The sequence below is a fragment of the Nycticebus coucang genome, chromosome 3 (genome assembly GCF_027406575.1).
Source record: "Nycticebus coucang isolate mNycCou1 chromosome 3, mNycCou1.pri, whole genome shotgun sequence".
Taxonomy (NCBI): Eukaryota; Metazoa; Chordata; class Mammalia; order Primates; family Lorisidae; genus Nycticebus; species Nycticebus coucang.
Genome location: NC_069782.1, coordinates 25,432,298 through 25,450,300, shown reverse-complemented (window position 1 = coordinate 25,450,300; position 18,003 = coordinate 25,432,298). Strand labels below are relative to the sequence as shown.

General features: G+C 37.8%; 1 protein-coding gene across 1 annotated transcript in view; it reads left to right on the top strand.

Moving 5' to 3' along the window:
- The window catches only part of CFAP54 (cilia and flagella associated protein 54), a 339,644-nt gene that overhangs the window by 54,491 nt on the left and 267,150 nt on the right, over window positions 1-18,003 (top strand). The window contains exons 15-19 of the mRNA XM_053586325.1: window positions 2,750-2,826; window positions 15,575-15,703; window positions 16,054-16,180; window positions 17,640-17,726; window positions 17,819-17,940. Coding sequence (XP_053442300.1) covers window positions 2,750-2,826; window positions 15,575-15,703; window positions 16,054-16,180; window positions 17,640-17,726; window positions 17,819-17,940 — 542 coding nt within the window. The remainder of the gene's footprint in view (window positions 1-2,749; window positions 2,827-15,574; window positions 15,704-16,053; window positions 16,181-17,639; window positions 17,727-17,818; window positions 17,941-18,003) is intronic.

Below are 18,003 nucleotides of genomic sequence, written 5' to 3'. Positions count from 1 at the left end.
TGGCTTTTTTGTCTTTGGTTTCTGAAGTAGCTTCAGAACGGCGTCAGAGTGATAAAGTCCAAAGACAGTCTTCTGTTGTGATGTTGGTGTGCTTTACGTCTTAGAAGCAGGCCTTAGAAAACAGAATCTCTCTCTCTCTGACTTTCTTCTTTTCTTTTCTCCTGCTCCTTTTTCTCTCCAAGGTTGACCACAGAAACTAAAAATAACTCTAATCTCTTCCTTTCTTTCTGTCTTGGAGCTGGCCATAAAGAAATTCTCTTGTCTGATTGTAGGTCTTGAGACCACCCCATTTCAGAAGGGTCCTGCCCTATCTCCTCCAGCAGGAAAGAGTGCTGCACAGAGGCCAAGAAGAGGCTGAACAGACAGGCCTTGCTGGGCGTCTTAGTCAGTTTTCTGTTGCTTACAACAGATTACCTAAAACTGGTTAGTTTATATAGAAAAAAGTTTATTTCTCACAGTTGTGGAGGCTGAGAAATCCAAAGTCAAGGGGCTGCATCTGGTGAGGGCCTTCTTGCTGGTCTGAGTCTGTGCAGAGTCCTAAGGCTGTGCAAGACAGCCTGTGGCAAGGGCGCTGAGTGTGCCAGCTCAGGTCTCTGCTTTTCTTCTCATAAAGCCACCAGTCCCACTCCCATTATAACCCATTAATTTATAAATCCTCTAATCTATTAATGGATTAATCCATTCATGAAGGCAGAGCCAGTCACCCCATAATGGCCCCATGTCTCAATGTTGCCACATTGGGGATTAAATTTCAACGTGAGTTTTAGAGGGAACAAATTTGGACTTTGTTACTCATTTTATTAATTAATATTGGCTCAAACTTTTTTGCCTGTTCCTGTTGTATGACATCTCCATAAAAGGCCCAAGAGGACAGGGTACAGAGAGTTCTAGATAGCCGAACACGTGGATGTTGCAGAGGGTAGCATGCTCACGGAGGACATGAGAGCTCTGCACTCCTTCCTCCCTACCTTGCCCTATGTATCTCTTCATCTGTATCCTTCAGTGTGCTTTAAGATAAAACATGTTTCTCTGAGTTTTGTGAGCCACTCTAGCAAATAAATTCCATTCAAGAATGGCATCAGGGGAACTTCGATTTATAGCCAGTGGTCAGAAGCTTAAGTAAAACAACCTGAGGCTGCAGTTGGCATTGGAAGCAGGGATGGGGGCCGACTTGTGGGACTGAGTCTTCAACCTGCGGGAAGTGATCCTATCTCCAGATAGTAGATAGTGTTGGAATTGAATTGGGGTGGAGGACACCCAACTGGTGTCTGCTACAGGATCAATTGCTTGCTTGGTGTGTGCAGAAAATGGAAAACCCCACACACATTTGGGCATAACAATATGTGTCGATTATTGTGGTGCGAGAACAGAAGCAAAGCTGTTTGTGTTTTTCCCACACATATTCCCTTCCCAAGATCCTGGCACTATATTTATTTTTTCACTATCTTCTTAGCTTGTAGAGTGTGTTTCGCAGCTTTTCTCCAGCCAGGAGAATTTTTTCTAGATTATTCATTATTGAAAGCAAAGGGCCCAATGATTATTTTATTAAAAAGTTTCTTATTTAATTTTATTGTTTATTCTAGTTACTGTTGGGAGACTAGTGTTTTAAACTGTTTGATTGTAAATGGAATAAATACAGCTTAAGGTATTGATTCTTTATTAAAGTGTTTCATTTCTAAAAAACTAATCAATTTTGAAGCTTAATCCATTTATAAACTTGAAAACTTGTATATTTATGTAATAAGGGATTGTCCCTGTTCAGATATAGAAATTCTTACAACTTTCTAAGCATGTTATTCCCATCCTCTTATTGGCACATAAAATATAAAATACAAGTCATTCTTCTGTATTAGTTACAACAGTCTCTTTCAAGACATTTATTGACTGTTAAATAATATATTGCTTAGTTTTTATTATTAAATAAATTTTAATAATAACTAGCATTGCTAATAAATAGTTATAATTTATATTCCTTTAATTCAAATTAGCCTTCTCTGATATTTGCTCAAATTCTAAAGCTTCTGTGCTATTATGCTTTGAATGCTTTTAAGTGGACTTTATAGAATTTATAGGACGATCAGTCTTATCACCATGATATCACCTTGTTGATAATCAAGATTATTTTTATATTGTGGCTGGGCGTGGTGGCTCACACCTGTAATCCTGGCACTCTGGGAGGTTGAGGTGGGTGGATAAGTCTGAGCTCATGAATTCGAGACCAGTCTGAGCCAGAGCGAGACCTCCTCTCTAAAATAGCTGGGTATTGTGGCAGGTGCCTATAGTCCCAGCTACTTGGAAGGCTGAGGCAAGAGAATTGCTTAAGCCTAAGACTCTGGGGTTGCTGTGAGCTGTGACACTACGGCATTCTACTGAGGGCAGTAAAGTGAGACTCTGTTTCAAAAAAAATAAAGATTATTATTATATTGAAATATGCTTTTAAGTTGCCTTATATAAAGAAAAACTTTAATCAAATGGAAGAAACAATTTAGTATTTAGTCAAATTTTTAAGTGTTGAATCATTTCTAAGATCATAGATAATTCAGATAACAAATTTAGCATAATATTTTTATGATTATAATTAATTATTCTATTTCTGTTTTTCTCTTTCCTCCTTTCATTCTTCCGGTTCTTCCTTTTCCCCCTTTTGTTTCTTCTTCTTTCTTGCTATCTTCTCTTCCTCTCTCCTCTTTTCCTTTTTTCCCTCTTCCTTCACCTTTCTCCTTCCCTCCTTTCATTCTTTCTTTTCCAGACTTATCTTTAAGAAAAGGGACTGATGAATTGTATGAGTCCACAAAAGGGATCCCAGACATTCTTCCAATATTAAAGGTATTTATGTACAACATATTTTGGAAAATACACTTAAAAACACGAAATTTTGTTTTCAAATGATATACTTGCAAATGTATAATGGTTAATTATAGAAATAATTTTAAATATTTAAAATGTGAGAATTTATGGTTTCTGCACACATTGAGAACTACAGGGACATTTTTATATCTTTTACAAAAAATATTATAATATAGACCTGTTATAATTTACCATTTTCTCATCTGCTAGCTTAACAAACAAAATATTACAGGCAGATGGAACTCACCTCCTCCACTAATCTCCCCTGCTCACTTTGCCTTTCCTCCACCACCCAGGAGTTAACTGCTGTTCTAATAATGGTGTTTTCAAGGTGTTTATGTAAAAGATGTTTTTCTAATGCATAGACATAAATGACTACTTGGCTTTTAGTACTGTTCCACCTTTTTCACATTTATTTTGGGAGCCCTTTGAAATAGAAGGACAAGTATTAATTTTAAGAGTGTTACTTTATCCTCCTTTCTGCCACACTTGGCATAATAGATAAAGTCCTGAGAAACTGGGTATCAATCAAATATCACAGTGAATGTACAGAAGGACGAGGGGGTCATTCTGAATTTACTTTCTCAAATTACAAGTTTCAGGGGATGCATGTATGAGCTCTTTATGCTGTATTGTGTATTCTGAAGAAAGCTAGATTTGAGAAACTTTAAATTGGGAAAAGAGACTGACCTTCGTAAGAAGTTGAGGACACGTAATAACTATCTGCCAAGGTTTTCCCCAGGGAACCCTTACAATGTCTGCTCAGTATGCACTTCCCATTTTTCACTCCACACATAATCATAATGTCAGGTGTGAGGTTCTTAAAAGTCTTCAGGTAGATTCTTATTTTTTTTGGCCAGGGCCAGGTTTGAACCCGCCACCTCCAGTATATGGGGCTGGTGCCCTATTCCTCTTTGGGTAGATTCTTAAGGACTTTAGGGTTTGAGAATCACTCGCCTAGTGGGTAGGTATAGAAATACTAGTGGTATTTACAGAATGCTACATGTTGGCTTAAGATGGAAATTTTCTGACCATTAAAGCCACTAAATGAGTTTCTTAGAAGGTGGCAATGTTCCCACCTTCCCTAAGAAGCTAAAGATCCTTTCTGAACTACTGCTATTATTATCTAAACTAGTAAAAGGTACCCTTTTCTCAGGATGATTTACTATCATTTGCTGGGAAATTGTCAAAATAAATGTACAAATATGTGTTGGCAACAGTGTGAATGGTATCCCAGGAAGTTGTACAGTACATAACCTGCCCAGCCACGTTGAGGCATAGGGTAGATGGACTGGAGATGATTAGTGGGGTCGAAGAGGACAGCATTTGGTGTTGCAAGACCTCACTGGAGTTGAATGAATTATTTGAATGAATTATTTCATCTGTTCGAGTGTCATCATCTATAAAATTATAATGGTACCTATTCCATTGGCTTATTATATAGTAACAAGATATTTGTAATACTATGGAAATGAGTCTGGCGCATGGTAGCCACTCAGTTTTTCTCTTATGTTTTATGTAGAACACTGAATCTTAACCTAAGGCTTTCAGACCCCTTTAGATGGGAGGGAAATGGGGAAAAAAGAGTAGAGTTGGTTTTAATTAGGATCCAAAATTCCTATGTTCAACAGCAGAGTCTTTAAGTAGGATAAATTATATACCTTGCTACTATTTTTAAAAAATATGAAGTACTATTGTGATTACATGAAAGAAAACTTTAAAGTTTTATTGAGTACAATAATATTTATTTCTTCAACAAATAGATTATAAATTTCTGATAACTAATATGTAAAGCATTTAGCCTGAACCTGGAACATGTTTTAATTAAATGTTAGGTGTGATGATGAAGAAGATGATAGTAAAGAGGATGATGGTGGTGGTAGTGATGATGATTATGATGGTAGAATGCGAGTCTGTGTGGGGTCTTTGAAGTTTTTTGGTGTTAAAGAGGTATCCTTAGAGACCTCTGTTTCTGGAAACATGGCAAACTAGGTGAACTGAAAATCCTCCTGGAAAACACCTAGAAAATTTGGACAGAATTGAACAAATACTTTCAAGCACATTGTAGAGCTCACAAGAAAGTAAGGTAAATCCCAGGGGCCAAAGTAGAAAGGACAACTGACAGCTAGAAGGGTAAGCTCATGAGTGGGCACTACAGTAGGTTGATGGGCATAGTCACAAAGAAGCTCAGATTTTTAACAACCGTCTAGGGATAAGAGATGAGTCTTGGGCACATGAAAGATGGGAGGAGGAACTGAAACTTCTACAAAAAGTTATTCAAGTTCTTGTGATTTTAGGCACACTATATTTATTCCATCCTTAAAAGCCCCAAACACCTCTGTACTCCCCCAAACAAACAAAATTTGGACAGCAGTGCAGGAAACATCCATTAAAAATGAAAGGGTCATTTGACTACAAAGAATATTTTCTTATATCTATGTATGCAAATGATAGTAGTTATATAGGTGAATAAACTGGAAAACTTTAGATTTGAAATGTTTATGACAACTTGAATTAGCAACAGCAAAAAAAATGCATGAATGCAAACAAACAGCAGCAACAAAAGAATGCTTTCTTAGTATTGATTTTCTGGGTGAATTTTGCATAGTCATGTCTGGACATACGGATCCACTCTATTCCTAACTTGCAATTCTGCCATAGGAACATGATTATGTCCACAACAATTCCTTTCCTCTCCTCCTTCTCCTTTCTTCCTTTCTTTTCTTTCGTTTTATTTTGTTGCCCTTGGTAGAGTGCCATGGTGTGAAGGCTCATAGCAACCTCAAATTCTTGGACTTAAGCAATCCCCTTGCCTCAGTTTTTCATTTTTAATACAGATGGGGTCTCACTCTTGCTCAGGCTGGTCTTGAATTCCTGAGCTCAATCCATCCACTTACCTTGGCCTTCCAGAGTGCTAGGATTATAGGCGTGAACCACGTGCCCGGCCCACAGCAATTTCTTTGTCAGGCTGGACATCCTGAAAATAAGTGAAAAGTAAATGAGTAAGAATTATAAGATATATGTACCTAGCATTCACTGCGTGCCAGGCAACACTCTCAGAGCTATGTATGTACAACTCATTTAATCCTTACAACTTTAAGATGTGAATTACTACTGTAATCATTCCCATTTTAAGTGAAGAGCAAGTGATTTTTCCCAAAATGAAATGACTAGAAGGTGGCAGATCAGGGATCACCTTGTGGACTGAGAAGGGAGAGGATGGGAGAAAGCCCATCCTTGGGGCTCTCAAGTAGGTTTGTTATTTCAATTTATACTACTTGGGTTGCTAGGGAAACCTTGAGCCTTGATTCTTGAATGGATGGATGGACAGATAGATAGATAGATGGATAGCTAAATAGACAGATAGATATATAGACAGACATAGATATATAGTATATATTCCAGGAATGCAAGGATCCCTTAACATTAGAAATCTATAATACAATACATCACATAAGCAGATGAAAGAAAAAAAAAACATGGACAAAAAGATTCAACAAAAGCATTCGACAAAATTCAACAACCATCATCCTTTTAGAAAAACAAATACCCTTAAAAAAAAATAACTTTGGTTAGTTAGGAATGAAATAGAACTTCTGTGTCAAATGAAGAATATCATTCAAAGGTCTTCAGTGAGTGCTATACCTATGGTAAAATATTACAAGTAGTCCTTTTATATTTATATCATCACATTAAAAAAAAGATATCATTCGGGAGGCGGAGCAAGATGGCAGCCGAGTAACAGCTTCCTTGCATCTGGGCACCGTGAGTCTGGGGATATAGGACTCCAGGCATCTCTGGCTGGTGGGATCTGCCTATCATCACCCCTGAGAGGATACAGGGAGTCAGCAAGAGACTTCTGGACCCCAAGAGGAGGACTAAAACAGTGGAAAACTGGCAAGTGGTCGCATGTGTTCAATCCGTCTAAACCCGCCCGCAACTGTAAGTTCAGTAGCAGCGAGACTGCAAACCAGAAAGGCCTTACCTGTGAACTGTTTTGGTGTCTTTGGACTTGGCACTCAGCTGAACTGCCTTGGGGAGAGCCTGAGCGGGAGTGCGGAGAACTTTGGCCTTTGTCTAGGGTCCCAGTCTGAGCCGCTGAGCCAGACGGAGCTAATAGTGTTTGGCTCTGGGTCACAGGCAGACATTGTGAGTGATCTCCCCCGGCAAGCTCCGCCCTCAGGGTCGCAGAGCTGGAATTGGGTGGGAGCTGGTAACCCAGCGACCAAGTAGCCTAAAGGCGGGGTCTGAGCCACCTTGCAGCCCTAACCCTCGTGGGCAGAGGGAGACCAGTTTTGACACCCAGGGTAAGTGGATAGCCACTTCAGCAGTGATTCCAGTGACAAACACTTCCCTGAGAAAGCTTCTGCTCAGTAAGCGAACAAGTTCAAAGTGCCTTTTAAGTGGGCTGAAGAGACATTTAGGGTGTCTACCTGCTGGGGTTTGAGAAACTAGCAGCCTCCAGTCGTATCAGAACTGTGATTAACATCTCATACCCCAGAAGACCACGTGTTGCCCAGACAATATTCAATAACATATACATACTGCTTTGTTTTTGGTTGTGTTTTTTTTTTTGGTTTGTTTTTTTGTTTATTTTGATGTTGTTGATTGTTGTTTTGTTTTTTAAGTTCAACCTTTTCCATACAGATCCTTTTTCTTTCTCAATTTTTCTAGTTTAATTATAATTTCCCATTGCTGCCTATTTCAATAATTAGAACTTCATTTTTGTTAGTGTTTCTACCGCTATTATTTGTTTTTTTCCAGCCAATTTTATCCCGTAAAGTTTTCTGTTTGCTTGTTTTGGTTTGATTTATAGCATTTTTGTCTTTCCTCTCTACTTGGTGGAGGCGGGGTACTGTGTCTGATCAGCTTAGCAAAGAGCTCCTGACCTCAAGGGAACCACCCAACTGGGCACCCCCAGAAGGTGGTTTTTTTTTTTAAGGTTGTATCAAAGTACCCTACTGTACACCTATATTGCTCTGTCTCCCTCTTTCTGTGCCTCTCTTCTTTTTGTCAATATTCCTTTTACCCACCCCCTCTCCTTTCTCTATTTTTCTTTTTTTTTTCTTATCACTTGGTCCTCCTTTCTTTCATCCCTTTTTTGCTCTTAAACCTTCTCACCCTTCTGGTCCTGTAACCCTTAGTCCACAGGCACAAGAACTTAAAGAGCAAGAGGAAGTGAAAGGAAAATTAGGGCAAGGAAACAGATAAAAGAAATCACCCATGAGGAAGAATCAGCAGAAAACTCCAGGCAACATGAAGAACCAGTCCAGAACAACTCCGCCAAGGGACCATGAGGTAGCTACTGCAGAGGATTCCACTTATACAGAAATGTTAGGAATGACAGAAAGGGAATTTAGAATACACATTTTGAAAACAATGAAAGAAATGATGGAAACAATGAAGGAAACTGCTAATAAAGTGGAAAATAACCAAAGGGAAATCCAAAAACAGAATCAAATCAGAGATGAATGATATGAAGAATATAAAAAGGATATAGCAGAGCTGAAGGAAATGAAACAGTCAATCAGGGAACTTAAAGATGCAATGGAAAGTATCAGCAACAGGTTAGACCATGCAGAAGAAAGAATTTCAGAGGTAGAAGACAAAGTTTTTGAGATAACTCAGATAGTAAAAGAGGCAGAAAAGAAGAGAGAGAAAGCAGAACGTTCACTGTCAGAATTATGGGACTTTATGAAGCGTTCCAACATACGAGTTATAGGAATTCCAGAAGGGGAAGAAGAATGCCCCAGAGGAATGGAAGCCATACTAGAGAATATTATAAAAGAAAATTTCCCAAGTATCACCAAAGATTCTGACACACTGCTTTCAGAGGGCTATCGGACCCCAGGTCGCCTCAACTCTAACCGAGCTTCTCCAAGACACATTGTGATGAACCTGTCCAAAGTCAAGACAAAAGAAAAGATTCTGCAAGCTGCCAGGAGTAAGCGCCAGTTGACCTACCGGGGCAAATCCATCAGAGTGACCGCAGACTTCTCTAATGAAACTTTCCAAGCAAGAAGACAATGGTCATCTACCTTTAATCTACTTAAACAGAACAATTTCCAGCCCAGAATTCTGTACCCTGCTAAGCTAAGCTTCAAAATTGATGGAGAAATCAAATCATTTACGGATATACAAACATTGAGGAAATTTGCCACAACAAGACCAGCCCTACAGGAAATACTTCAACCTGTTCTGCAAACTGACCACCATAATGGATCAGCAGCAAAGTAAGAACTCAGAAATTAAACGATAGAACCTAACCTCCACACTGATGCAAAAGATAAAACTAAGCAATGGACTCTCACAAAATAAGACGAACAGAATACTACCACACTTATCAATTATCTCCATAAATGTTAATGGCTTGAATTCCCCACTGAAGAGACATAGATTGGTTGACTGGATTAAAAAACACAAGCCATCCATTTGCTGTCTGCAAGAAACACATCTGGCTTCAAAAGACAAATTAAAGCTCCGAGTCAAGGGTTGGAAGACAATTTTTCAGGTAAATGGAATTCAGAAGAAAAGAGGAGTTGCAATCTTATTTTCAGATACATGTGGATTTAAAGCAACTAAAGTCAAAAAAGACAAAGATGGTCACTTTATATGGGTCAAGGGAAAAATACAACAAGAAGACATTTCAATTCTAAATATCTATGCACCCAATTTAAATGCTCCCAGATTCTTGAAACAGACCTTACTCAGTCTGAGCAATATGATATCTGATAATACCATAATAACAGGGGACCTTAACACTCCTCTTACAGAGCTGGATAGATCCTCTAAACAGAAATTAAACAAGGATATAAGAGACTTAAATGAGACCCTAGAACAACTGTGCTTGATAGACGCATATAGAACACTCCATCCCAAAGATAAAGAATATACATTCTTCTCATCACCCCATGGAACATTCTCCAAAATTGATCATATCCTGGGACACAAAACAAATATCAACAGAATCAAAAGAATTGAAATTTTACCTTGTATCTTCTCAGACCATAAGGCACTAAAGGTGGAACTCAACTCTAACAAAAATGCTCAACCCCACCCAAAGGCATGGAAACTAAACAATCTTCTGTTGAATAACAGATGGGTGCAGGAAGAAATAAAACAGGAAATCATTAACTTCCTTGAGCATAACAACAATGAAGACACAAGCTACCAAAACCTGTGGGATACTGCAAAAGCAGTTTTGAGAGGAAAATTCATCGCTTTAGATGCCTACATTCGAAAAACAGAAAGAGAGCACATCAACAATCTCACAAGAGATCTTATGGAATTGGAAAAAGAAGAACAATCTAAGCCTAAACTCAGTAGAAGAAAAGAAATATCCAAAATCAAATCAGAGATCATTGAAATTGAAAACAAAAGAATCATTCAGAAAATTAATGAAACAAGGAGTTGGTTTTTTGAAAAAATAAATAAAATAGATAAACCATTGGCCAGACTAACGAGGAATAGAAAAGTAAAATCTCTAGTAACCTCAATCAGAAATGATAAAGGGGAAATAACAACTGATCCCACAGAGATATAAGAGATCATCTCTGAATACTACCAGAAACTCTATGCCCAGAAATTTGACAATGTGAAAGAAATGGATCAATATTTGGAATCACACCCTCTCCCTAGACTCAGGCAGGAAGAAATAGAGCTCCTGAACAGACCAATTTCAAGCACTGAGATCAAAGAAACAATAAAAAAGCTTCCAACCAAAAATGCCCTGGTCCAGATGGCTTCACTCCAGAATTCTATCAAACCTTCAAGGAAGAGCTTATTCCTGTACTGCAGAAATTATTCCAAAAAATTGAGGAAGAAGGAATCTTCCCCAACACATTCTATGAAGCAAACATCAACCTGATACCAAAACCAGGAAAAGACCCAAACAAAAAGGAGAATTTCAGACCAATCTCACTCATGAACATAGACGCAAAAATTCTCAACAAAATCCTAGCCAATGGATTACAGCTTATCATCAAAAAAGTCATTCATCATGATCAAGTAGGCTTCATCCCAGGGATGCAAGGCTGGTTTAACATACGCAAGTCTATAAACGTTATCCACCATATTAACAGAGGCAAAAATAAAGATCACATGATCCTCTCAATAGATGCAGAAAAAGCATTTGATAAAATCCAGCATCCTTTTCTAATTAGAACACTGAAGAGTATAGGCATAGGTGGCACATTTCTAAAACTGATTGAAGCTATCTATGACAAACCCACAGCCAGTATTTTACTGAATGGAGTAAAACTGAAAGCTTTTCCTCTTAGAACTGGAACCAGACGAGGTTGTCCTCTGTCACCTTTACTATTCAACGTAGTGCTGGAAGTTCTAGCCAATACAATTAGGCAAGACAAGGAAATAAAGGGAATCCAAATGGGAGCAGAGGAGGTCAAACTCTCCCTCTTTGCTGACGACATGATCTTATACTTAGAGAACCCCAAAGACTCAACCACGAGACTCCTAGAAGTCATTAAAAAATACAGTAATGTTTCCGAATATAAAATCAATGTCCACAGGTCAGTAGCCTTTGTGTACACCAATAACAGTCAAGATGAGAAGCTAATTAAGGACACAACTCCCTTCACCATAGTCTCAAAGAAAATGAAATACCTAGGAATATACCTAACGAAGGAGGTGAAGGACCTCTATAAAGAAAACTATGAACTCCTCAGAAAGGAAATAGCAGAGGATATTAACAAATGGAAGAACATACCATGCTCATGGTTGGGAAGAATCAACATTGTTAAAATGTCTATACTTCCCAAAGCAATCTACCTCTTCAATGCCATTCCTATCAAAATACCAACATCGTACTTTCAAGATTTGGAAAAAATGATTCTGCGTTTTGTATGGAACCGGAAAAAACCCCGTATAGCTAAGGCAGTTCTCTGTAACAAAAATAAAGCTGGGGGCATCAGCATACCAGATTTTAGTGTGTACTACAAAGCCATAGTGCTCAAGGCAGCATGGTAGTGGCACAAAAACAGAGACATAGACACTTGGAATCGAATTGAAAACCAAGAAATGAAACTAACATTTTACAATCACCTAATCTTTGATAAACCAAACAAGAACATACCTTGGGGGAAAGACTCCCCATTCAATAAATGGTGTTTGGAGAACTGGATGTCTACATGTAAAAGACTGAAACTGGACCCACACCTTTCCCCACTCACAAAAATTGATTCAAGATGGATAAAGGACTTAAACTTAAGGCATGAAACAATAAAAATCCTCCAAGAAAGCATAGGAAAAACACTGGAAGATATTGGCCTGGGGAAAGACTTCATGAAGAAGACTGCCATGGCAATTGCAACAACAACAAAAATAAACAAATGGGACTTCATTAAACTGAAAAGCTTGTGTACAGCTAAGGAGACAATAACCAAAGCAAAGAGACAACCTACACAATGAGAAAGGATATTTGCATATTTTCAATCAGACAAAAGCTTGATAAGTAGGATCTATAGAGAACTCAAATTAATCCACATGAAAAAAGCCAACAATCCCTTATATCAATGGGCAAGAGATATGAATAGAACTTTCTCTAAAGACGACAGACGAATGGCTAACAAACACACGAAAAAATGTTCATCATCTCTATCTATTAGAGAAATGCAAATCAAAACAACCCTGAGATATCATCTAACCCCAGTGAGAATGGCCCACACCACAAAATCTCAAAACTGCAGATGCTGGCGTGGATGTGGAGAGAAGGGAACACTTTTACACTGCTGGTGGGACTGCAAACTAGTACAACCTTTCTGGAAGGAAGTATGGAGAAACCTCAAAGCACTCAAGCTACACCTCCCATTTGATCCTGCAATCCCATTACTGGGCATCTACCCAGAAGGAAAAAAATCCTTTTATCATAAGGACACTTGTACTAGACTGTTTATTGCAGCTCAATTTACAATCGCCAAAATGTGGAAACAGCCTAAATGCCCACCAACCCAGGAATGGATTAACAAGCTGTGGTATATGTATACCATGGAATACTATTCAGCCATTAAAAAAAATGGAGACTTTACATCCTTCGTATTAACCTGGATGGAAGTGGAAGACATTATTCTTAGTAAAGCATCACAAGAATGGAGAAGCATGAATCCTATGTACTCAATTTTGGTATGAGGTCAATTAATGACAATTATGGTTATGGGGGGGAAACAGAAAGAGGGAAGGAGAGAGGTGGGTGGGGCCTCTGTGTGTATCACACTTTATGGGGGCAAGACATGATTGCAAGAGGGACTTTGCCTAACAATTGCAATCAGTGTAACCTGGCTTATTGTACCCTCAATGAATCCCCAACAATAAAAAAAAAAAAAAAGATATCATTCTTTTGTTCATCTGTTCATTTAAGACCTCTTGCATTAAGGTGTGGGGTGGTAGAGGATTGAGGGTGTGGGGAGAGGGAAGGAGGGAGAAGGAAGGGTATACTCCCACTTAATGGGTACAACATTAGGTTGTTTTGCACACCTGTTGGGTTTGGGACATAATTATAAGAGGGATTTTACCTAAAAAATGCAAACTTCATAACCTAATCCTTTGTGCCCTCAAATTAACCTGAAACAATACAAAAAAACACCTTTTGTCTTATAAGAGCCTGGAGGTCTTAGACAGATAAATAAAAAAAGAAAGCAGAAAAAATGCTGCTGTAAGGACTGTAAAGGAAGTATTAATTTTGTGTTTATTCGCAGATAAGTACACTACATTGCAACTACATTGCTTAGTAATAGTAATAAAATGTCCATTGGCAAGAGTGGATATAAATAAATTGTGACACGTTCCTCAGAGTAACACCAATTCATTGTAGCTGTGCAGACCAATGAACTAGAGCAGCTTGGAATCATTGCCAACAGTCAATAGTCACCTCTTGCAATCATGTCAAGAGGGACTTTACCTAACAATTGCAATCAGTGTAACCTGGCTTATTGTACCCTCAATGAATCCCCAACAATAAACAAAAAAAAAAAAGGATTTTCAACAACAACAACAACAAAAATAGTCACCTTTGCTGAAACTATATTTCCAGCATCTCATTTCCATATGGTTTTAGGTCAGTCATCCAGTGAAGGGCATTTGCATAAATTTGCAATGCTTAAGAGACGAAAGAGGTCTTAATCTTCAGGGGACATGGAAAATGTGTATTCATCAGCCATTCTGAGCAAGCTCTGGCAATTCATCTTCCTCAGTGTAGTAGGTGTTGAGGCTGTTATCAGCTGCCTCCTAGATTCTTTTAAATTCACACAGAGTTTCGAGCAAACTCTTGAGAATAGTTTGAAGCAAAATTGTCACTGGCAGCTTTCTCAATCTTTGTTTTCCCATGCTTTCCAATAGTGATGGACACCTCTAATTCTGTGTATTAAATCCCTTTCTGCTTGGTACATGTATATCTAGAGTAGTTCTGTGTTCAATAGCCAAACCCTCACTAACCCGTTGATTATACACACCAGCACTAAGTTTCAACAACATATGGTTTTGTGAAAAAAACAGTGTGCATAATTTTGTAAGAGAGAATTAAAAATTATGGAAAGCAATATTGCATATGGTTGGCCAGGCACGGTGGTTTATGCTTGTAATCCTAGCACTCTGGGAGACTGAGGGGAAGGATTGCTTAAGCCAAGGAGTTTGAGGTTGCAAGTGAACTATGATGAGGCCACTGGACTCTAGCCTGGGTGACAGAGCAAGACCCCATCTGAAAAAAAAAAAAAAAAAAGAAAGAAAAATTTCAGCAAAAGTTGCATATGTTTAAAAACCACCTACATGTGTAGTTAAAGTTTAAAAACATGCAAAAGATTGGTAAAACCAAATTTAAGGACAGTAGCTACCTCTAGGGACAGAGAAGAAGAATAGCACTGTGGGAGTTACATAGAAGAGTTCAAGCATATGTATTTGTGTGTCTTCTCCTCCTCCTCTTCCTTCTCCGTCCTTTTTTTTTGAGACAGACCTGGGCCAAGCAATCCTCTTGCCTCAGCCTCGTGGGTAGCTGTGACTACAGGCGCCTGCCATGACACCCAGCTAGTTTTTCTATTTTTAGCAGAGATGGGGTCTCACTCTTGCTCAGGCTGATCTTGAACTCCTGAGCTCCTGAGCAATTCACCTGCCTCAGCCTACCAGAGTGCTAGCATTACAGGTGTAAGCTGCTGCGCCTAGCCGGTATGCTTTATATGCTACAAAAATTCTGGAAAAAATATGGAAATTTGAAAGTTGGAACAAAGCTGGTTGCTCTTTATACTATTCTCTATATTTGTCTCTCTGTGAGAATAATTACACTAAAAATGTTTAGATTTTGAAAATCATGATGTAAACCAATGGATTTGATGGGCTCTAAGTTTAAATTTCCAGCTGTCAGATTCTGAAATTAAAAAAAAATTTACTTTTTAAATTAATACATAAAAAAATGACCAATTGTGTGAGTTCTATTTTAAAAATTTATTTGTACAGTTGGTATAAAGAATTTTGCAAACCATAAACAGAAGTTATATAAATGTTTGTGAAGAACTTATATCTATAAAAATGATGAAATTTATTTATTATTTTCACCATTATTGATAGAGATCCACATATAGTCAAAGAGAAATATGTTTAGTATGAAACGGAACATTGTTAATGTTGGATAGACTATTTGAACTTGTTATTTGGTTCTGAATTATTGTTAAAAAGGGCATATGATTTCCCCTTAAAGTTTTTTTTCTTGTTTATAAAACCATTTTAGAAAAAACCTGTGGAACAATTACTTCTTGCTTATGAACTTCTTGACAAAGCAATTGGTGGAATACATTTGAATTACACGTTAAGCATTTTGTCAGATGGCTCATCAGTAATTGACCACAGCTACATCAAGGTAAGAACTGGAAAGTCATATGTCAGACTGAAGTTTCACTTAAGTAGGAAGAGGGCTGGCCTTGAAAGTAGGTGAGTAAAGCATGATTTGTGATGGCTTTTTCCTCAGAAGCCAGAAATATATTTCCCTCTTCCCAAAAGGGATCAAGGAGAATGAAGAATCTTGGAATTTGTCAAAGACTGATGAATTCCGAGAGGATATTTATCAATGTGTAAGCCAAGTACAAAGGGCTGAGTGATCAGAATTTACTAATAAGATGACAATAAGGAAGGTAATAGGATGTAGCTATTTTTAGTGTGTTTTGATAACTATTTCTTTTTATTTTTTACTTCAACTCTATTGGACCAAAGCACACCCAAGACATAGATGGAGAGAGTTACAAACAACTCACGGCAAATAGTTTCATGATGGATTTGCATCTTCAACTAATTCAATCTCAACACCGAATAGCTGTTGTGCTTCTTGACAAATTGCAAGGTAGTGGTCATGAAAGCAAATCTCTATTCTGAATCAATTGTCAACCAAATTCCAGTAGAGAAATCAATTTAATTCGCAAACTGTGTTCTTGTAGTACACTGTTTTTCAGATAAGTTTCATTATTTTATTTTTTCATACTTCCCTGGTTAATATCAACATTTTTCATTATTGATTTGCGTTTTACATACCAAGTCAGTAAGTAAACTTCTACAGGAAGTTTATTTGTGTGAATTAAAGTAAATTAATAATTTGTTAAGGCAATTGAACAAAAATTTATTAGATGCCTACCAAGACCCAGGCACTGTATTAGGCACCAAATAAGAAAGCTTCTACCTTCAAGCTTCTAGAAAAGCGAGCCAGTTATGACAGTTGAGGCTAATTAAGTGTTGTAGTAGACATGGGCTTATAGTGTTACAGGCACGTAGAAGTATTTGTATCAGGCAAGAAAATCAGGAATGACTTTCTGAAAGGAGTGATAGTTGATCAGAAAGCAGTAAAAATTACTTTTATGAAGAAGGTAGGGAAAGTGTCTGTCATTTGTGGTAGAGAAAATAGCATTTAGAAGGTGAAAGAAGATAACTCCACGTGCAGTTTAGGAACTCCTGGAATTGTCTTATGGCTTGAGTGAAGAGCACATGTGGGGAAATGACAACAAAGCCAAGAGAGGTCAAGCACAGTGATTGAAGGGCTAAGGGATTGAAGGGCTTTAATCCTAGAAACTAGTGAAAAATTAAGAAAGATGTCTGACAGCAGTGTCAGAGGACAGGTGAACTGCGTCTGAGTTGTAGGTTGTGCTTGCCTCATTACGAGGTAAGGAGGTCAAATCAAGAGTCTGTGCACTGTAGTTTCTATCTTTCTTCCTCCTTCATCTCAGTTCCTGTATTTGGTGGACCACCCCAGTTACATATCAGGTGATGATGGACAACCCCAGTTATGTACCAGAATCAACAACTGGAACAATTCCATGTTTTAGTTGAAAATCTTGAGAGTGGCTCCGATTTTATTGGCCACACCTAGGAGGGAGTGGTAGCCATGTGTGAGCCAGAGCTCTTGCAGGGACCATGGACGAAACAGCTTCTCTTGAAAGTTGCCTGTGGGCAGAGATTTCACAGCTTATTGGTATTTAGGACCCACCATCTGTAGTACATAACATATCAGGTAAAGTGAACAAAAGTAGGCTGGACCCTATTCGTCAATCTTCAAGATGATTTTATATAAGATGAAATTTAAAAATCAAATATTTTATAATTTGGAAATTCTGATGTGAAGTATACTGTGGCAAACAAAAGAGGATTTGCTAATAAAACTGCATCAGAGTAGATTTATTTGAGGTTTTATTTATTAATGAAAAAATATTACATATGATAGAGTAATCAATATTTGTATTACTTTATTATGTGTAATAAATATTTCTTGTCTTTGACACAAACCCAATTGTAATGATAGTCTTTTTATTCAGTTTTGCAGACGCCAACAGTTAGCAAAAATGTTTCAACCAAAGGTCCAGATAAACTGAAACAATCTGGAGACATTGATTGTTTTACAGGTAATTAAAATTGGAGTAACTGATATTTCCCCAAAAATTGAAAGATAGTTTCTATTTTGCCCTTTTGGTAAACTATTTGTTTGCTTTTGCAGAATCGAGTGTAATGAATAAAATAAAGAAGAATAAACTATCAAAAGCAATTTACTTAATGGAGAAAGCTCTTTTAATATTTGAGAAAGATATGACCTCTACATCTTCATGGAAACTTTTGAGGGTAGGATTATTTCATTTCTTCCTTTAGTCCTGACGTACAACTTCTGTTATAATGAATGATTTA